Source organism: Pelophylax lessonae (genome assembly GCF_965119305.1).
Source record: "Pelophylax lessonae genome assembly, chromosome: 1".
Taxonomy (NCBI): Eukaryota; Metazoa; Chordata; class Amphibia; order Anura; family Ranidae; genus Pelophylax; species Pelophylax lessonae.
The window spans coordinates 279,456,498-279,479,443 of NC_138768.1; the positions used below are offsets into that span (position 1 = coordinate 279,456,498).

General features: G+C 42.2%; 1 protein-coding gene across 1 annotated transcript; it reads left to right on the forward strand.

Annotated features, from left to right (window-relative positions):
• Positions 1 to 10,283: 10,283 nt before the first annotated feature.
• On the forward strand, positions 10,284 to 11,857 carry LOC309544972 (uncharacterized protein; the record flags this gene model as incomplete). The annotated part of the gene is made up of 2 exons (XM_082243999.1): positions 10,284 to 10,506; positions 10,807 to 11,857. The coding sequence occupies exon 2, from the start codon at positions 10,892 to 10,894 to the stop codon at positions 11,855 to 11,857; it is 966 nt and encodes a 321-aa protein (XP_082100125.1). The 5' UTR covers positions 10,284 to 10,506; positions 10,807 to 10,891.
• Positions 11,858 to 22,946: the final 11,089 nt, after the last annotated feature.

Consider the following 22,946-nt stretch of genomic DNA (forward strand, 5'->3'; position numbering starts at 1 on the left):
GGAATCCTCGCATTGACATTCACTTCCAAATTGTCTCCATCCAAGAAAGACTCTGTGCCAAAAAGAAATCTCACAGTATAGAGCCCCAAGAAATAGACTAATTTAGTATAGTATGTATTGGTATAAATTATACAAATCTATGTGGAAAAGTATAACGAACAAATGCTTGTAAACTTATTAAGATGGCGCAAACAAACTTAAATCAACACATAAGGCTCCACCCAACACATTTTGTGTGCATGCATGTCCTCAGGGGATCTGCCTACTGCTGATGTCAGATCCCTCCATCTTTAACCACTTTAAGACCAAGCCTATTTTTGACACTTGGTATTTACAAGCTAAAATCATTTTTTTTTGCTAGAAAACTACTTAGAACCCCCAAACATTATATATATATATATATATATATATATATACATATATATATTTTTATTTTTAAGCAGAGACCCTAGAGAATAAAATGGAGATTGTTGCAATATTTTTTATCACACCGTATTTCCGCAGCAGTCTTCCAAACGCAATTTATTTGGAAAACTTCACTTTTTTTAACCACTTGCCGACTGCCTAACGCCGATCTACGTCGGCAGTCAGCCCCTCACAGGCAAAGTGACGTAGGGCTACGTCACTAGCTTGTGAGGGTCTAGGGAGCGAGCGCGCGCCCCCGGAGGCGCGCTCCCGCTCCCGCGTGGTCACGGACCCCCCCGCGCGTGTGACCGGCGGACCCGATGTCCGCCGGTCACTCGGCGATCGGCGGGGGAGAGGGAGAATGTCAGGCAGCTTGTGTAAACAAGCCACCTGTCATTCTCCTTGCTGTTAGGATACTGATCACTCGGATCTAGTATGTAGATCCGTTGATCAGTGTCCATACAGCTAAAGCCCCAGCCAATCACAGTAGAAAGCACGCCCCTAGGGATACACACAGCCCCTCCCTCCCAAATAAAGTTAACCCCTTCACTACCAGTGTATTTTTACAGTAACAGTGCATATATATAGCACTGATTACTGTAGAAATGTCACTGGTAACCCCAAAAGTGTCAAAAATGTCAGTCAAGGGTCCGATCTGTCCGCCGCAATGTCGCAGTACCGCAAAAAAAATCGCAGATCGCCGCCATTACACGTTAAAAAAAAAAACAACAAAAATGACAGAAGTCTTTCCCTTTGTTAGTAAACGCGATAACTTTTGCGCAAACCAATCAAAATACGCTTTTTGCGATTTTTTTTACCAAACATAAAACAAATTGGCCGAAAAAGTAAAAAAATTTTGATTTTTAAATTTTTTTTTGGGGAATTTCATATAAAAAATGTGAAAAATATTGCTATTTTTGCAAAATTGACGCTCTTTTTTTGTTTATAGCGCGTGATCAAAAAATCGCACAGGTGATCAAATACCACCAAAAGAAAGCTCTGTTTGTGGGAAAAAAAGGACGCCAAATTCGTTTAGGTACAGCGTCGCACGACCGCGCAATTGTCCGTTAAAGTCACGCAGTGCCGAATCGCAAAATACCCCCTGGTCGGAATGGGGGTAAAATCTTCCAGGGCTTAAGTGGTTAATTAAAAAATAAGAAAACAGTAAACTAATATGGCGAACGGGAACAAGGACCTATCCTCCCCAAAAAGGTTCACAGGAAACAAGGATGGGGTGTGTGGGGTGGAAATCGATTTTTAGGGTACCATAGAATACATATATCAAGATAAAAAGGATCTTTTTAAATTTTTATTCAAAAAATGTATTAAAATCACAAAGAAACATACAAAAATACAGACAGTGTAAATACATCTCAAACACTGATCATCCCAAAGTGGGAATTCAGAAGTCATGGTGTATATCTCTCAACATGTTTCACGGTATAGACCGCTTCTTCAGGAGGATTTTAGAAAATATGCGTGTTCTAATAATAGAAATATATAAGTATCAATCGAAGATATATGCCTCAGTATACATGCTTGATAATAAGGGAGGAGTAGCCTCACCTGAAACCGATAGCCACCATATATCATACCCAATCGGCCAGGCCACCAAATAACCTCTCACCGGCGAGCATGGGAGACGTTTAGATAAAATACTGGTATGGAATGATAATTAAAAAAAGGAATTTTTATATATATCAAAAATTAGATAATCACTGAAAAAAGGAGGAAAGCAAAAAAGGAAGAATAAAAAGAGGAAAAAGAGGGAAAACAGGAGGGGGAATGGGGAGACAATAGGGAGAAGGGGGAGAAATAAGAAAGGAAAGAGAAAGAAAAAGGAGGAAGAAAAGAAAAGGGGAGAAAAAAAGAGGGGGAGAAGGGAGGGTAGGAGGGGGGAAAAAAGGGGGAGACGAGGGAAAGGGAACGAAGAAAGGGAGAGAAGAAATGGAGGAGGAGGGTGGGAAAAGCGAAGAAGCAGGAAAAGAAAGGGGGTATATAAAAGAAGAAGGAAGGGGGGGGGGGAAGAACAGAGAGAGGTGAAAAAAAGGAAAGGGGAAGAAAAAGGGTGAAGGGGAAAGAAGGAAAAAGGAAGGAAATAAAAAAGGGGAAAGGAGAGGATGAAGAAAGGGGGAAAGGGAAAGAAAGGGGTGGGAAAGGATAGGGAGGAGGGGAAAAGGAAAAGAAGGGGGGGGGGAAGGAGAGAAGGGGAAGGAGGGGGGAAGGGGGGAAGGGAAGAAAAGGAAAAAGAAACAGAGGGAGGGATGAGAAATGGGAGAGTAAAAACATGGACAGAAAAAGTGGTATCCACATATATATACCCCAAAATTAAAAAAATGTATAGGGAGTAACATACCGCATAAATGTAGAAAAATTAAATAGTAATCCACAACCAGGGAACATATGCAGGCAAAACAGTAAAGTTAGACCAATTGTTTTCCATAATGTGAAAGATAATGTTACGCCGAGTAAATGGATACCCAACATGTCATGCTTTAAAATTGCGCACACTCGCGGAATGGCGACAAACTTTGGTGCTTAAAAATCCCATAGGTGACAATTTAAAAATTTCTACAGGTTACCAGCTTAGAGTTACACAGGTGGTCTAGGGCTCAAATTATTGTTCTCGTTCTCACGATCGCGGCAATACCTCACATGTGTGGTATGAACACCGTTTACATATATGGGCGGGGCTTCCATGTGCGTTCGCTTCTGTGCGCAAGACAACGGGGACAGGGCACTTTAATTTTCTATTTTTTTCCTATTTATTTTGTTTATTATTTTTTATTTTAACCCAGTTTTTAAAAATAAAATAAAAATGTAAACATTTCTTGTAATAGAAATTGGCATGACAGGACCTCTTTATTGTGAGATCTGGGGTCAAAAAGACCTCAGACCTCACAAGTACACTACAAAAGAAAAAAAAAGGTTAAAAAAATCAGCTTTTTAAGCCGGTTGCTAAGCAACGACATTTGACGTCGCTCTGATCCTCCAAGACCATAGAGTTCAATGAGGGCCATCTTGCCCTCACTCGACTTCCTGTCTAAGATGATCCGGGACCGGCAGGTCCAGTAAGCGGGGAAAAGGACCGGGACACGGCGGGAGGGGGAGCTATCTGCTGCCATAACCCCCGTATTTAGCGTCAAAGGACCAATGTAAAACGACAGCAGGCGATCAGTAAGTGGTTAAAGCGTAACTCCACTTTTTTTGAGAAAAAAACAGTCCCATCTGCGTGATCTCTGTACATCACACGGATTTTAACAAACTTTGTTGCAGATTCCTACCTTTTGTTATTCTGCAGAAATCATTGTTTGTTCCTTTGTGCCTCTGTGCTGAGTGGGTCAAATGGGAGTGGTTTCATAATTATCTATCAGCTGTGGCAGCTGCAGGGCTCTAATGAGCAAAGCTTCTGAGCCTTCATCCCTTTAGACGCGTTCCTATTGGGAGTATCCCAACAAAAATGCCAGAAATCTTACTTGTATCTTAGGCAGACTTCTGGACAAATTGGTGAGCCAATCACACAAGCAAGAAATGATGTTTCTGGGGTGTGGTCAGTACACATTCTGTGTACAGAAAAGCTCCAGGTGCCATATTGCATTGTATTTTCAGAAAATTACAATAGCTGCAGATTGAAAAAGAGAGGTAATTTTTAATAACATTCAACTACAATATGATTTGTGTTGCAATTGTATACGCTATATTGTTTTTTCTCTATTTGCTATTTTTTTTCCCCACGAAAGTGGAGTTACCCTTTAAATAGCCTGCAAGTACAGATCAGGCCAGGAAATTAACCATGCCAACCCCGACCCCCGATGGATTCCAATAAGCCCCCTGCCCGCAGACCCCCACAACCGCCACCCAGGGTTGTGGGGAAGAGGCACTTGTCCCCATCAACATGGGGACAAGATGCTTTGTTGTAAGAGGGCAGAGACCTCCTGCCCCAAAATAGCCACCCTATGTTTGCTGACCTCCCAGGCTGCATGCTCAGATAAGGGTCTGGCATTGATTTTGGGGGGGGGACCCACGCCATTTTTTTAAAATTATTGGTGTGGGGTTTCCCTCAAAATCCATACCAGACCTTAGGGTTTGGTATGGATTTGGGGAAACCCCATTTTTTTGGGGGGGCTCTGTTTTTCTTTCTTTTCAACATTTTGGTATTGCCGGAAATGTTTTTTTTTTTTTTTTTCAAGAAAGCTTGCAGCTGGGAAAATTCATTGAAATGTCATTTCTTTTCCTTATATATGTCAGTTTTCTTGCAGCAGGCTCTTTATATGGTACAGATGTGCCAATTTACAGGCATAATAAGGCACTATATTTAATATAATTTTTTATTTTTATTGTTTCATTTTAAGAATCATTAAAATCACTGCTCAAATTTGCATTGACATGTCCCCCAGGGCAGTACACGGCCCCCATACCCTTTTTATGGCCAAAAACTTGTATATAAGCTGTCAAAATGAGGACTTTTGATTTTTAAAATTTGCATTGACATGTCACCCAGGGCAGTACACGGCCCCCATACCCTTTTTGTGGCCAAAAACTTGTATATAAGCTGTCAAAATGAGGACTTTTGATTTTTTAATTTCGGGTCCCATAGACTTTAATAGGGTTCATGGTTCGGGTCTGGACTTTTTCCATGTTCAGACGTAGGGATAGACAGATATGGTTTTTTCAGGGCCGATACCAATATTTTGGTCACAACGTATCGGTAACGGCCGATATGGGCCAATATTTTGTACATTTAAAGTTTTGAAAAATAAAGACAATTTTTGACACAAATCTGGTACTGAACATGTTAATTTTTGTTTAATGCTTAATGGCTGGCTTGCTGGCACCCTGTGGTGGGTGGCTGGCTGGCTGGCTTGCTGGCAGCCTGTGGTGGGTGGCTGGCTGTCTGGCACCCTGTGGTGGGTGGGTGGCTGGCTGTCTGGCACCCTGTGGTGGGTGGCTGGCTTGCTGGTACCCTGTGGTGGATGGCTGGCTGGCTGGTACCCTGTGGTGGGTGGCTGGCTGGCACCCTGTGGTAGATGGCTTGCCGGCTGGCACCCTGTGGTTGGTGGCTGGCTGTCTGTAACCCTGTGGTGGGTGGGTGGCTTGCTGGCACCCTTTTGTGGCTGGCTGGCACCCTGTGGTAGGTGGGTGTCTGGCACAGGGGCTGTGGGTGGCTGGCTGATGCAGGGCCTGTGGGTGGCTGGCTGGTACAGTGCCTGTGGCTGGCTGGTACAGGGCCTGTGGGTGGCTGGATTTCTGGTACCCTGTCTGCGAGTGGCTGGCTATCTGGCACCCTGTGGTGGGTGGCTGGCTGTCTGGCACCCTGTGGTGGGTGGGTGGCTGGCACCCTGTGGTGGGTGGGTGGCTGGCACAGCGGCTGTGGGTGGCTAGCTGGTACAGGGCCTGTGGGTGGCTGGCTGGCTGGTACAGTGTCTATGGCTGGCAGGTACAAGGCCTGTGGGTGGCTGGCTGCTACAGTGCCTGTGGGTGGCTGGCTGGCTCACTGGTACAGTGCCTGTGACTGGCTGGCTGGTACAGGGCGTGTGGATGTGGGTGGCTGGCTGGCACCGGGCTGCTGTGGGTGGGTGTATGCTGTGATACACTCCTGCGAGACTAGTCCCGACTCCAGATGAGGCTGTCCAAGGTGAGGGAGGTGGCCTAAGAAGGCAGAATGACATCACAAAAATATCGTCAATATCGGCCAGTTCCGGGGCCGATACCGATATATCGGGGAAAGTGCATATTCAGAAGTTCTGGTGCAAAGGGAACTGGGGGGGGAGGTGTTTGACCCATTACTAGAGGAGACATGTTATTTTTATATTGATTTTTATTCATCTGCAGATTTGTTGTTCTCCCGATCTCCCCCAGAATAAGCAGGTTGGTTCCTGTGAAATGTGTAGGGGTTTCCAGCTCCCTTGGACATCACAGCTTTCTATTTTTTAACTGTGAATGGCTAGTAGTGCTCAGCCCGACTTGCTGTTGTTCTGGGAATGAGACAGGAAATCCTTTTAGGTGATGCTACATACAGTTTATATAGCACTTATAGTTGGCGCAAGTATTAGTGAAGGAAATAGTTTGTATGGACCACCTTGGTCCAAACTAACTACTGGGTTTTTTTTTTTTTTTTTTGCCGAGACATGGCCTTTAGGAACAGAATGTATGAAGATGCTGTATACGTTAATCATGTATTATTATTTACTGTGAAGAATTATTATATAGTGCAAAACTATTGGAAAGAAAATATCTGTTGGAAAATGCTATAGAATAGAGCATGAATTCCAACTTATCCACACTTTCCTACCCACATTATCTATATTGTTTTTATTAATGTTCTGGAACATCATCATTCCTTAATGTTCTGGAAATAAAATTGGTCCAGGAATCACTAAGGCTGATGTCTTACTAAATTTACAAGCAGGCCTAGCGTGGCAGAGATTTATGAATACTTCAGCATTGCTGACCTTAAAACTCCTGCCTAATTATAGCTGCAAAGAACAAGCTCAGATCAAATTCTGATCTTTACAAATGCTGATCTTGCAAAATAAGAAAAATCTTTCCCCCCCTTAATATGTGATTAAATTCTGTAGCTTTGTAGTTTTATTTTTGACAGTTGAGATTGTGGTGAGCAAAATTATGCAGCTGCCTAGTCTATTGACTTTTATTATTGTTTCTTCAATTGGTTTATGCCAATAATAACCTCATGTCATAAAAAATATAGAGTTTATAGGACAAATGTTAGCCAAAAGGGAAAATTAACAGTGGAAAGTTTCCTTAATTGCATCTTAGGAAGAACAAATAAAGAATTGCTAGCATCAATTTGAATAACTTTCCTCTAATGAGAGATGTTTTTGTTAAGTTTAATGTGCAATGGATAGACCCATAAATCATAATATATTGTTTATGCTTGCCAGAATTTGGGCTTTATTTTATTCAGTGCAAAATGCATAAAGCAAAGCATTTTTATATAGCATAATATATGAAAATAGGTAAGTAACTGAACCGGGTTATAAAAATCTGCTGTGTAAACAAATAAAACAGATTTCTTACAAGATACAACATGGGACTCAGAAATGTCAAATATTTTATTCTATGTATATATTCAGGCTCATTTAAAACCATCAATATAAATGCAGTGTAAAAGTCTGGTTTGATTATTTACAGTCGTTTTGTACAACATCATTTAGTTTGTGCTTGTTTGTGGCCTGCAGCCCATTTAACAACATTTTTTTTTCACAATTTATTATTATTTCTTTTTTGCTGTCACCAGTGCAGTACATAGTTACATAGTTACATAGTTAGTCAGGTTGAAAAAAGACACAAGTCCATCTGGTTCAACCAACAAAAAGAAGAAAAAAAAAAAAAAAAAAAGCAGTATTGAAAACCCAACTATACAATCCCATATACACAATCCTATACCCGCAGTTGAAAAAGACTTTTCTGTACATCATCATCATATAAATGATGTGGCCGTGATCAGGGACACTGGTTGGTACATTAACGCACCAAAAAGAAGTAAATAAGCCCTTAAAAAAGTTGCTCATATGCTGTTTATAAAGTAGAACTTAGGGTAGAGGGCAGAAACAGAACTGACATCTATTTTACAAAGTAGATGCTTGACATATTTTTGCATCCTAGGGAGGTGATTAGCAGAGCAGAGTAACATTGAATAAGAGGAGTATGTAGCAGGGGACAGCAGGGTGTGATGGGGACTGTAGAGTGGGGGATATACTTACTGTTCTTGGATAAGAGCATGTACCTGTACGTCATCCCTTTCTACCGTGTTCTGCTGCATGCATGCCTACATCCCCTACCGACCCATGTTGTGGTTGGAGAAAGTATGAGTTTGACACCAGATTTCAGCCAATGATTATGTGTCCAATCACATACAGAGTTCTGTGTTTACAAAAATACAGAAATCTGTGTACAGGGAACAGTGATATGGCTGTTTATCCTCCCTGCAAAGCACAGAGAAAACAAAAATGCAGCACACATAATACACATTACATATTGTTAGGCACACAGTTGTCCCCTTAAGGGCCGGGTCACACTCTTGCGACTGCGGCGATCGCATGTAATATCGGAGCGCACTGCTCCTTCATTACATGTGAGCGGATCTATGGCTGAATTCGCACTGCACCCGCACAAAAGACACACAGGACCCTTTTTTCCAGCCGCATCAGGATCGGATCGCACAGTGGTTCACACTTGTGCGATCCGATCCTGTGCGAACTGTCAGATCGCACTGCGATATGCGATCAAACTGGGGGTGTCGTTAACATTTAATTGACCCCCCTGCGTATCGCATATGGCAGTGTGAACTGCCAGATGTGCGTTTGCGATGCGGGAACAGGCTGCGAATCCTCCCAGATAGTGTCTGTTCCCACCAGATTGCTCTCCACCCTATCACAGTCACAATTTAGGTGATCACCACTAATACAATATAGTGTACATAGCTGAGAAAATTCCAGAATATATAGACCATAGTTTGTAATATACACTTATTGGGATTATTTTTTTTTTTTTTTTTTTTACCAAAGACATATAGCAGAATACATTTTGGCTTACATTTTAGGGGAGATTTGATTTTTTTGATTGAAAATGTTTTATAATAGAAAGTGGAAAATATAATTTTTTTAAAAACTTTTCGGTCTTTTTTCATTTATATATTAAAAAAAACAGTGGTGATCAATTGCCACCAAAAGAAAGCTCTTTTTGTGTGAAAAAGTGTTCTGGTCTTGAAGTGAGTTAAACCTTCTGGAGGTCAAAGGGTTTTTTTTTAAAAAAAAAAGAAAGCAATACAAATATCAAACAGGTTTATACTTACCTCCTGTTCTTGGGTCCCCTGCCGCCGGACCTGTCAATTCCTCTCTGGTGAGTGCCCCCATAGAAAGCTGCTTTCCCACTCTCAAGCCTTGTCGTGTGTATTGGGTAAAAAAGGGTAATTAAGGTAAGGTAAAAAAATGTTTAGGCTTTAGAATCATTTTAGGGAAACCAGTGATGTCCTATTTCCACTGTAGCCTGCTGATTGGACAATAAAAGAGCAGCAAACTAAGGAGGCCATGGCTCTGCTCTCTGCTCTTATTAGCAGGTTACTCTGCAACATATTTGCATGCAGTGATCCCGATTGGTCCCAGTTCTTAGACCCGGTTCACACTCATGCGAGTGCCGGGTTCGCATGTAATGTCGGAGCGCACTGCTCCGACATTACATGCGATCAGCTGTGCGGTGCGAGTTTAGCCATACAGTTTGTATGGCTAAATTCGCATCGCACCCGGTGCAAACACGCACAGGAGGCATTTTTGCAGCCGCATCAGGATCGGATCGCACAGCGGTTCACACTTGTGCGATCCCATCCTGTGCGAACTGCACGATCGCACTGCGATATGCGATCAAACTGGGGGTGTCGTTAAGATTACATTGACACCCCCAGCGTATCGCATATGGCAGTGTGAACTGCCGGGGGTGCGTGTGCGATGCGGGAAAAGGCTGCGAATTCGCAGCCTTCCCGCATCGCAATAGTGTGACCCGAGCCTCATCACACTCTCTTTCTTAGTCTGAGTTTTATTGTATAGGATATTGAAAAACTTTATTAGAAAATGTATCAGTGAATTAATTTGTTTACACTAGTTGCATTTAGAAAAATACATTTAGTCATGTATAAATCATTAATAAATACAGGGCTGCAAAAATGTGTATTTTCTTTTAGGGTGTTTTCACACTTGGTGTGATTGCCTGGTCCGAACCAGAGTTTGATTGCTCCCCCCTCCCCCTGCCCCGGATGGACTGTGTTCACATTTGATTTTTGTATGCGAACCGTGGTATGCTTGTGTCATCAAACTGCAGCCGGCGCATACTCATGTTTCTTGGCAACCGCTGTAAACGAGAAGGAGCCAAAATGGATAGAATTGCTCGCTTCACTGTTGTACTTCCATTTTTGACTCTTTTTTTTTTATTTCAAAGAAATGATATAGAAACACACTTGCCTCTGTCTGCCGCAAATATCCTGAAATCGTTTCAAAGACAACGTGCTGTCTGCCGACGTCAATTTTTGAGAAGGCATGCAGAAATCATCTCTCTGCTTGTAGTTCATCAATCCCGCTTGTCGTCAAGGTAAGTGCACACACAGTGTCTCTCTCTCACACACACACACATATATATTTTTTTCCTATTTTTATATGTGTATATATATATATATATATATATATATATATATATATATAATGTGTGTGTGCATATATATTTATATTTGTGTGTGTATATATATGTAATGTAGATATATATATATATATATATATATATATATATATATATACACACATACATATATAAATACAAGTATATTTAACAATAATTATACATTCTTGTTTATAGCATAGATTGTGTAATGCTTCATTTTCTTTCAAGTCATAGGAGAACTTGGATACGTCATTGATCTGGTGTGTGGTGGAATCATGTCCTAACCAGCTGGACAGATGAATGGTGCAAGAATTTTAGGATGAAGAGGACCACGTTCATGCAGCTATGCGATATCCTCAGGCCACATCTGGAAATACATATCACCAGATTTAGAAGACCATTGTCTTTGGAACAGCAAGTTGTAATATGTATTTGGAGGCTGGCTACAAACCTGGAATTCAGGTCAATTTCAAATTTATTTGGGATTGGAGTGTCCACTGCTTGTATGGTAACAAAATATGTTACATCAGTCATTGTACAGGAATTGCTCCAAGTGTACATCAAAACACCTTCTGAAGATGAATTCAAGGTCACAATTCAAGGTTTTCATGACCATTGGGGTTTCCCACAATGTGGTGGGGCTATTGATAGTACCCACATTGGTATTTTATGTCCACCAGACAGTCCAGTGGACTATTATAACCGTAAAAGCTTTTATTCAGTCATTCTACAAGTGGTGGTAGACCATCGAATGAGGTTCTGGGACATCAATGTAGGCTGGCCAGGCAAAGTACACAATGCTAGAGTGTTTGGAAATTCATCACTTTATCAGAGGGGCCACAGTGGTACACTGTTCCCTAAAAGCACAGAGAGATTTCAAGATGTTGATGTGCCAATAATGATATTAGGGGATGCAGCGTATCCTCTACTGAAATTGTTAATGAAACCATACCCAGAAAACAGAGGCACAACACTGGCACAGGCTGTCTTCAACCACAGGCTAAGCAAAGCACGGATGACTGTCGAGAGGGCTTTTGGTTGTCTCAAGGGAAGATGGCGGTGCTTGATGAAAAGGTACGACTGTAACATCAAAAACATTAATACTACCATCACAGCGTGTTGTTTGCTTCACAATTTTTGTGAAATTCATAATGAGGACTATGATGAAGACAATTGTGCAGTAAATGAGTCCAGCGAATCAAATGCCCCTGAGTCAAACAACACTGCCAACTCAATTAGAGATGCCCTATGTTCTTATTTCTTTAAGTTTGTAATTGTGGGCTAATTTTTTTTCTTTTTTTTTTTTTTACAAAACAAAACATACCCTTTATGTGAGATAGAAATGTAATGTGGGGTATGTTCCTGCTATGAGTCTCTATAAGGTGTGCCACATCCCTAATATCATATATTGACAAAAAATTCCCCTAGGGGTGGGACTTTATAGGCACAATAGTATAAAATAGAACATATATGTATAAAAGATTTATATTTATTGAGTACACATAGAAAAAAATACAACAATAGTTGGTATATGCATTAAAAACAAGCAATGCAAGCACACTGTGTGTATGATGAAAACAGAACCTCAATCAACAGGACCAGATATCCGACGCGTTTCGAGGTTTTTATGACCCCTTCGTCAGGGATAATACTGGCATCCTATCTGTAAGTGTTAAAAAAAATATATAATATATGACATTTTAACAAGAAAGCATTTGCAACTAGAATATCATATGTAGAAAGTTTACAGATGATTGGTACACTTACATGGTTGGTTTTCACAAATACAAGGGAGCTTGCAGGTTTAAAAACAGGGAATAGAGGAGCTATGACCCAGACAATGCCGTGTGTTCAGTGATGAGAGTTTTTTCTCCTTATTATGTATATCATACAGGAGGTGGGAAAAGAAGACTAGTGGCCACAGTGCCTCCTAATGCAGGGCAGCTGGAGTCCAATTGTTGCTTAGCGGGATGGGACTGGCATAAGCCTGTCCAAGCTGTAGAAAGCCAAACAAAGGAAGATGTTTTTGCATTTGTTATATATTGTATTCAATGGTTTCAGGCCTGACATGTAAATTACTGTAATTCTTGAAATCTTTGTGTATATTCTTGCTCCGCAGTCTGTATACATTACTGTTCCATCGTTGCCTCTCATATGCAATAATGCCCATTATCTTTTGTAAAAAAACAGGAAATAACTCCGCCCCTCACAACCGTGTGTTCATATTTCTAAATAAAAGGTTCTAAGTCATTTATATCATATTTAGTGTGTTTTCCTCATTATTCTCATCTTCAAGCCCCTTTATAGAAAACTGTATAGTTAACAATTTTTATTACATTCCCTACAAGTTTAGCTGTACTATTGCCCCTGTTTCCTTCCTTTTTTAGTGCAACCCGGCACGGAAAGCGGGGCTGTCCAATTGACATGCCCCCATATTCAGGCAAACAAGAGAACACACTGCTGACACCGAGTTAGTGTCAGCTGTATCCCTGATTTGTCAGCGGCCGCACTTTCTGTGTGACACGCTGACATCACTTCCGTGTCGGTGGGCAGCGCTCTGCCGATCACGCCCACATCCGGCGCCATGACGCACACCCGGTTGCGCCGGGCGCCGTGGACGTGACCAGGCAGGCACTGCCCAGGGAGCCCTCAGCTGGCGGACGGGCTCCGCTGCTGATTGCCTAATGGGGATCAGCTGCATGGACACTACTTTAGCCAGCTCCCAGCATGGATCATTTGTGCAATCCATTTGCTGGGAGAAGGCTAGTCCAGGCAGCTCTCTGATCCCCGAGGAATTTAAAGGTATTAGAATCAATTCTTTTTCGTTTTTTTTTTTTTTTTACATATGGGGCAATCATCTGTAAACTTTCTACATATGATATTCTAGTTGCAAATGCTTTCTTGTTAAAATGTCATATATTATATATGTTTTTTTTAACACTTACAGATAGGATGCCAGTATTATCCCTGACGAAGGGGTCATAAAAACCTCGAAACGCGTCGGATATCTGGTCCTGTTGATTGAGGTTCTGTTTTCATCATACACACAGTGTGCTTGCATTGCTTGTTTTTAATGCATATACCAACTATTGTTGTATTTTTTTCTATGTGTACTCAATAAATATAAATCTTTTATACATATATGTTCTATTTTATACTATTGTGCCTATAAAGTCCCACCCCTAGGGGAATTTTTTGTCAATATAGAAATGGAATGTGAATTGTTTTCTTTATTTGACAACTCATGTAGCTGTTTTGTATTACAACTTTAATCAGTCAATAAAAAATGAGATACAAGAAACTGTCAAAAACATTTATTGAAAGTGCAATAAGCAGTCTTGCTTAACTATTTGAATCAAGAATAAACTTGAACTCTGAATAAAGGCACATCAGGTGAGCCTATTATCAAAACATTACAAACATGTTCTGGGAAGAGCATTCTTCCATATGAAAAGTAAAAGGATAAATTAAATAAATTAAAAATAAATGAACAATGTCAGTTCTACAAAAAGTGCTCAAGATTTTTACGTTTCATGAAAACAAAAACATAAAAGTTCAAGAAGAAATCGTACATATTGTTCTGAAAACTGTGAATCACCTTAAACCAGAGGTGTCCAACCTGAGGCCCTCCAGATGTTGCAGGACTACATTTCCCATACTACTGGCTGGCAAGGGAGAATGGGAGATGTAGTCCTCTAACATCTGGAGGGCCGCAGGTTAGACAAAACCGATAATATCAAACAATCTCTTCTGAAACCTATAACTCATGATAGGATGGAGATGGGCTGTCTCTTGTCTCAGTGTAGTAGGGCACTTCAGATCGTGAGTGCTGTTGAGCATGAGGATGCAGGGTTGAGCTGAGAAAACATGATATAAAGAACTTGGTTGTAAATGTGGGGGGGGGGGGCCTGCTGGTGTGATGAAGGTGTAAAAATGTCAAACACTCTGTTAAACATTGACATTAACATTCTATTATTTTCCTGCCATTCCTCTCTTTGTGCTTGGATGCGGCACTCCTCCAGATCTATTTGCACTTGCAACCATTTATCCAGTGTTTCTTTCTCCTGTTGCTGATGGACTTGCTCAGCCTGCATGAAGTCATCATATTGTTTCTTATGTTGATCTACATAGGGTTCCAGCATGCTTGCTACATCAACCTTGGCCTTTCTCTTCTTGATGACCATTCTGGGCAGGATGTGCTCTACTTGGGTAGAGTTAGGTCTGTCAGATTCACCTGAAAGGTTGATAAACAGACATGTAAAATTAAAAACAAAGCCTAACTTTAGTAAATTGTGCAAGTCTTGAAGGAAAACATGTGATGACAAATGTGATTAGATGTATAGCACCTTACGCCACAGAACAAGGCAAACTAAACATAATTTTGCTAAATCTTCTATAATTACACATGCAGCCTCTATGGCATCATATAATCAATAATAGAGACAATAATAAACTGTACTTTCTATGCAGGACTAATTTCACTAGTAAAAATTAAAAAAGTTATTCAATAGTTAACAACTGGAAATGGTGGCAAAAAATGAACCAAGACATATTTTACCTGTTGCGTTATAAAGACATTATCCAAAAAATATTGACGTTGATGAAAATAAACCCACATTACGTGTCTTGCTACTCAATATACAGATGAATACTGAATTGCTTATAATATTAGCAATAACATAAACCATGGGTTAAAGAAATATACTCACTGCTTGATAGCTCATTTGTCGTTTCGGATGATGGCTCGGAAACTGCAGAATGATTGTGTTGCTCATTGGGAGTTGCATAGAAGGATGAAGGTGTAGGTGGATGTGATTCGTTTATGTGTTGAGGGTCACTTGTGGGCCTCGAACCAATAATGTTGTCAATGGCATCAAACCACGGAAACTTATCCTTCTCTTCTGTTGAGCTTCCAGTCTTTCGTAGAGAGTCACGTATTTTCAGATATTGCTGTCGCAGTTCCATTACCTTCACACGACATTGATCTGCTGTTCTTGTGAATCCCCTAGTTTTCAGGTGCTCGCTGAACATTTTATACATTTCTACGTTTTTATGCGTATTTTCTAGTTGGGTTTTTATGTTTTCGTCACCCATACCTCTAACAAGGTTTTGATTTCTTCTGCTGACCACAGCAAACCCTTTCCGCTTATCCTGACGCTTGTTATTGACGAAGGTTCCGTCAACCACATTAGACGTCATTAATAAAAGCTATTCACTTCCGCGATTTGGTACGCTTGCATTCTCATCAGCGGCGAACCGTACTGGAGTTCACATGAACCATACCCCGGACCACCCTTTTTAAGCATACCGGGGTACAGTTCGCAGGTGCGCACCCAAGTTCAAAGACAGTGTTCACATCATCAAGAAGAACCGAACCAAAAGTGCTAGTTTGAAAACGCCCTTAGATCTATCTATATATCTATCTATAATACAGGGCTGCATAAATTTGTATTTTTTTTATATCTATCTAGCGCTTTACTTCACAGCTTTGAAGTAAAGCGCTAATATACTTCCAAAGCACATATTTAAAAATGTTTTACTCAGCAAAAGCATAGCACATACAGCCTATATATTTAGAAAGAGTCTTGCTTTTTTGTATTCTCCATGCCACTGCCCAAACATCTTCCTACTCTTTGAACTCTTAATGAGCATCACCACCTTAATTAATATTATTATTATACAGGATTTATATAGCGCCAACAGTTTGCGCAGCGCTTTACAGTGTGGGGGAAGACAATACAGTTACAGTACAATTCAAAACAGGAGGAATCAGAGGGCCTTGCTCAATAGAGCTTACAATCTAGAAGGGAGAGTCAAGTGAAACAAAAGGCAGTAACCGAGGGGCATGGGCAGATGGATAAAATGGAGGTAGAGTTGTTAGGTGTGGGTAGGATAGGCTTCTCTGAAGAGGAGGGTTTTCAGAGATCGCCTAAAAGCTAATAGAGTAGGAGATAATGGGACAGATAAGGGTAAGGAGTTCCACAGGATTGGAGGGGCTCTGGTAAAGTCCTGGAGGAGAGCATGGGAGGAGGTGACAAGGGAGCTAGAGAGCAGGAGGTTTTGAGAGGAACAAAGAGAGCGATTGGGTTGGTATTTTGAGACTAGGCTAGTGATGTAGTTGGGGGGCTAAGCTGTGGATGGCTTTGTAAGATGTTGTTAGTATTTTGAATTTGATTCGTTGGGTGAGCGGAAGCCAGTGGAGGGCTTGACAGAGAGGAGCGGTGGACACTGAGTGATTGGTAAGATGGATGAGTCTGGCGGCAGCTTTCATGAAGGATTGAAGGGGGGATAGCCTGTGTAGAAGTAAGCCAATGAGAGGGGAATTGCAGTAGTCAAGGCGCGAGATGACCAGCGAGTGAACTAGGAGCTTTTTTGTGTCTTTGGTTAGAAAGGGGTGTATTTTGGAGATGTTGCAGAGGTTAAGGCGGCAAGATTTGGACAGCGATTAGATGTGGGCCTTGAAGGAGAGTTCAGAGTCCAGGACAACACCTAGGACCTTGGCATGCGGGGATGGGCTGATAGTAATTCCATCAATATTGACAGAGAGATTAGGGGAAGGGGCACGTGGTGGAGGAAAAATTATTATCTCAGTTTTGGAGGGATTGAATTTGAGGAAATGGTGTGACTTCCAGACCGATATGTCAGATAGTAAATTAGTGAGCTGAGGGGTGGATAAATAGATTTGTGTATCGTCAGCATAGAGATGGTACTGGGAGCCGTGGGAGGCTATCAGATGACCCAGAGAGGAGGTGTAGATTGAAAATAGGAGGGGTTCAAGAAGAGAGCCTTGGGGGACCCCAACAGAGAAGGGAAGAGGAGAGGAGGAAGTGGAATTGTAAGTAACGTTAAAGGTGCGGTTGGATAAGTAGGAAGATAACCAGTAAAGAGTACAGTCACAGAGACCAAAGGCATGGAGTTTTTAGAGGAGGAGGGGATGGTCAACCATATCAAAGGCAGCAGAAAGTTCCAGGAGGAGGAGTACAGAATAGTGTCCATTGGTTTTGGCCGTTAGTAGATCGTTTGTCAGTTTTAGGAGAGCAGTTTCAGTGGAGTGTTGAGTCCGAAATCCAGACTGAAGGGGATCAAGGAGGCTATTCTCAGCAAGGTGGTTGCACAGTTGGTTGTAGACCAGACGTTCAAGGAGTTTGGATAAAAAGGGGAGCAAGGAAATAGGACGTAGGTTGTTAAGATCAGTTGGGTCCAGTGAGGGCTTTTTAAGTATGGGGCTGACTAGTGCATGTTTTAGAGAGCTGGGGAAGATGCCGGAAGAGAGGGAGAGGTTGAAGATGTGGGTTAGAGAGCGTAGAATAGGGCCAGAGGGTGAACGTAGCATTTGCGAGGGAACAGGATCCAGAGAGCAGGTGGTTAAGTGGACATTAGCAAGTAGTTTAGCAACCTTGTCTATAGTGGTGGGGTTGAATGAGGTAAGTAGTGATCGCACCTGTGGGCATGAAGCGTAAAGCACGGAAGGTATCTGAACAGCAACGATCTCCTTACGGATTGTATCAATCTTTTGTTTGAAGTGGTTGGCAAGTGGTTGGGCAGTGAGTGAATCAGTGGGTGGAGGCAGTGGAGGACGGAGTAGAGAATTAAAGGTAGCGAAGAGTTACCGGGGGCGAGATGAAAAGTTGCTAATGAGAGTGATAAAATAGGTCTGCTTGGCAGTGTGGAGACTGGAATTGTATTTTTGGAGGGCAGATTTATATTGGTTGAAATCTTTCTGAGAGAGGCTAAGATTGAAGCGTTGTAGACAGAAGTGGCTAGGTTGGTGCAGGATAGGGGTGCAATTTTGTCATAGAGGTGGTCGGTAGCAGAGTAGAGAAGAGAATGGTTGAGATGGCGTAGGTTTCTGCGGGTAACTGTAAGGAAGCTGGAGGGAGAGGAGGTAGAGGAGAGGGAGAGAGTGAAACTAATAAGGTAGTGATCAGAGAGAGGGAAAGGATTGTTTGAAAGGTTGTGCGGAGTGCATAGGTGGGAGAAAACTAGGTCAAGGATATTGCCTTCAGAGTGAGTAGAAGCATGTATCCATTGCTTCAGGTCAAAGGAGGAGATTAGACTGAGAAGTTTGGAAGTGGCAGGAGTGTTAGTATTAACAGGGATGTTGAAGTCACCGAGTGATTGTGGGGATTTCAGAAGAGAGAAAGTAGGGTAGCCAGGCGGAGAAGTCATCTAGAAAGGTCAATACTGGTCCAGGTGGGCGGTAGATCACAGCTATCTTTAGAGAGACAAATGAGGAGAATGACAGAGAGTGAGGTGGGTGAAGTACATGAAGGGTGCTATGTGGGGCTAGAAGGATCCCAACACCCCCTCCCTTGCATCCATTGGGTCTGGGGGAGTGAGTCCATAGAAGACCACCTTGGGATAGGGCAGCAGGAGACGTAGTGTCAGATTCATGAAGCCAGGTGTCAGTGATGGCAAGTAGATTAAAAGAGTTAGCGATAAAAAGGTCATGGAGAGAGGTGAGTTTATTACAGACAGAGCGGGCGTTCCAAAGGGCGCAGGAGAAAGGGAGTCTGGTCTTGGGAAAAAGAGAGATGGGAACTAGATTGTGCTGATTAGGGCTGCAGCCAGGGGGTGCAGGGTAGTGGGTGGGTTGAGTACAGGTAAATGGAGGGCCAGGGTTTGGGGATATGTCTAGGAGAAGCAGAACTGTGAGGGTGGTAATATGAGAGTGTGATTTATATGAAGGGGCATGCCCCAGTGTCCTGGAGGTTTTGTGTGCGTGTGGATTTAGAAATAGCAGGAGATGGTATGTGCAGTTATAAGGAGAGGCCAGTAGTGAGGGTGATATATGTAAGCTATGAGGTGGAGAAGAGGGGTGAAGGAGAGAGAGTTTAAGGATAGAGGATATGGCTGCAAAAAGAAGTGGCAGAGAGTGCATGTTACAAGGAGCAAGAGCTGATAAGGTAAATTAGGTCACCTGCAGTCTATGTGGTGTATATCCCAGCCTTTCCTTTGTTCTTTCACTTTGTGCAATCGCTGAAGTGCAGAGTTTGAAGTGCATATCACTTGTAGAAAAAATCACTTAGAGAAAGAAGCCTTAAGTAAAGATGCCCCGCAATGTGCTTCCCCTTAAGGGTGCACTAAATTTATACTTGTATAAGGGTGGGGGTGGAAATTGGTTAATTAATCAAGAGTGGATATAAGGATGTCTAACAGAGTGGATCTTTCACTTCTAAAGTCAGACTGAAAAGGGTCAAGAATGGCTATAAAGATAAGGCCTAATCGTAAAGCATTATTTGACACTTCAGAACAACATAAACATCATGGTAATGAACAACAGATGAAAAAGGGCACATACCAAAAGCACAAATAGACAGAGAGAGAAAACAGGTTCCAGTTGCAGTTATGGGTGGAGTCTATTGTGCTTTTGGTATGTGCACGCTGCTAAAAGACATTAACTCTTAACTGCGACTCCACCCATAACTGCAACTGGAACCTGTTTACGCTCTCTGTCTATTTGTGCTTTTGGTATGTGCAAGCTGCTAAAAGACATTCACTCTTAACTGCGACTCCACTCATAATTATATCCCTTTTGTGTCCTGTAAACAAACCCTTCTACCCACCAACTTTTAGAATGTAACATCTCAGTATAAATACAGAGTTCAGGTAATTATTGCAGGTGAATTTAAAGTTGATATTATTATATTTTCATGGAATGCATTCATTACTTCTATAATAGGATATCTATTTTTATAAGAGTTTATATAAAGCTACTGATACAATAAGGGGTCTACTGTAGTTATCAAAAAATACCGTGTGGGAATAATCCCTTTAATGTGTGTACTGTTTTTTTTTTTTGTTATCATTAGTTCCAACAAGCAGCCACAGTGCAGTATTTTTCTGAAATACCTTAGTTAGGAAAATACTATATTATAGCCACTAGATGGAACCGATGATCATAGGAAATAAATAATTACACCCCAAAACACCACTTTGAATTGCGGAACTATAGGTAAAGGAGATGCAACTGCTATTTGACATATATAGCTCAACTCAATATTGGCCTTTAGTGGCTTCCACAGTTTTATCCTGTGTGTGAGGAGGAAGAGAAGCCTTCACACAGTGGGAGATACGCTAGAATATTCCTAGTTCAACAAGCAAATTAAAATTGTACAGGGTACATGTTTGAACTGTAACAACATCACATGTCATGGGTCCTCAGTAAATAGTCGTACTAATGGTCACAGGAAACCATTTTTGCCTGTGCCTATCAAATCACAGAATTCTTCTCTGTGAGTGCTCTATGTGGTTTATGATCTAGATTTGTATGTAGTTTTTATATTATGTTGGTATTAGGTTAACTACAGTGCCTTGCAAAAGTATTCTGCCCCCTTTAACTTTGCAACCTTTTGCCACATTTCAGGCTTCAAACATAAAGATATAAAACTGTAATTTTTTGTGAAGAATCAACAACAAGTGGGACACAATCATGAAGTGGAATGAAATTTATTGGATATTTCAAAACTTTGTTAACCACTTTACGACCGGCGCATGACGATCTACGTCGGCACTCAGCCCCGGCCAGGCAAACTGACGTAGGCCTACGTCAGCACTATTTGCCGGCCCTGTGCGCGCTCCCGCGCGCCCCCGCCGCCACCGATGACTCGATTGGGTTCAGAACCGATCAGTCATCAGGTCCAGGCCAATCATTTTTGGTCTGGACCTGTTGATCGGTCCTGCCCAATCAGATCATCCTCTAAGCCTGTGAAATGTAAACACAGGCTTAGAGGAGATGTGCCCTCCCCCCACAACGGTCTTTTTGGATCCAGCGTGAGAGGAGAGCACATCTTACTGTGAGTAATTGCACCAAGCACCCACACACAGCTAGATAGGCACATTTCACCCCCGATCGCCCCCCCAATTAACCCCTACAGCACCTGACACAACACACACTATATACAGCATATAGCAGTTACCTATATACCTGTATAAGTGTGATTTGTGAACAGGTGTAGCACTTGCGACCCCCCCTTTTCCACTCAAATTACCCCCCACCCCCCCAATAAAGATTTAACCCACTGATCTCCCCTGACCCCCCCCTGATATTTTGTATTAGTGTCATTGTGATCAGAATTAGCGCAGGCGACTAAGTTTCTGTCCCAAGAAGGTTTAGGGTCCCCGCCACCCGCCCAATAAAGATTTAAGCCCCTGACCCCCCCCTGATCACCCCTACACCCCCTGCCATAACACACACTGTATACAGTATATAGCATTTTGCTATATACCCGTATAAGTGTGATTTGTGGTCAGGTCTAGCGCTTGCGACCCCCCTTTTTCCACTTGAATTACCCGCCACCCCCCCTAATAAAGATTTAAGCCCCTGATCCCCCCTGATCCCCTCCTGATCACCGCTAGTTAACCCCTACACCCTCTGTCACATCAGCACTAATACAAACGTAATATACTGTGTTTTTGTATATTTGTATTAGTGTCATTGTGATCAGAATTAGCGCAGGCAACTAAGTTTGTGTCCCAAGGAGGTTTAGGGTCCCCGCCACCCGCCCAATAAAGATTTAATCCCCTGATCCCCTCCTGATCACCCCTACACCCCCTGCCACAACGCACACTGTATACAGTATATAGCATTTTCTATATACCCGTATAAGTGTGACTTGTGACCAGGTTTAGCGCTTGCCACCGTTCCTTTTATCCTTAGGATACCCGCCAGTCCCTTCCAATAAAGATTTAAACCCCTGATCTCCCGCTAGCTAGCTAGTTTCTTTCCCAAAGGAGGTTTAGGGTCCCCGCCACCCCCCCAGATCCCCGGCACATAGTTTAGAAGTAACCCCTTGATTGCCACACACGCACGCACGCACGCACATACACTTCCATTTCTAGTATAGTGTTTGAACAGATCAATATCTGATCTGATCAGAACTATACTAGCGCCCCCATAGTTTAGGGTTCCCAAAACGCGGTGTTTGCGCGATCAGTACTGATTCCGGCCAGCACCTGCGTTTAACCCTTTCACCCAGGCAAGTGTAGTAATCAATAGATTACTGTCACTTGCAAAAAAACACAAGACACAAAACCGCTGTGTTAGCAGAGTCAGGCCTGATCCCTGCTAGCATTAGCAGTTTTTTTTTGTAGCGCTTGAAATAATCTTCGACAACCAGGTGCTTTTATTACCTGTGAGTCGCATCACTGTACGGGTAAATTTAGTTACCAAAATGACCAAACGTTCGTACAGGGATGAAGAGCTTATCAGTTATATGCTGACCGAGTCATCTGATAGCGAAGGGGAAGCTACAATGACCGAATTAGTGTCAGTATATGAACCTGATGACGGCAGCGGCTCCCTGACAGATAGCTCCGACGACAGATGGGTCCCTGTTAGACCCAGGCATACCCGACCCCATTCTGAAGTTGTT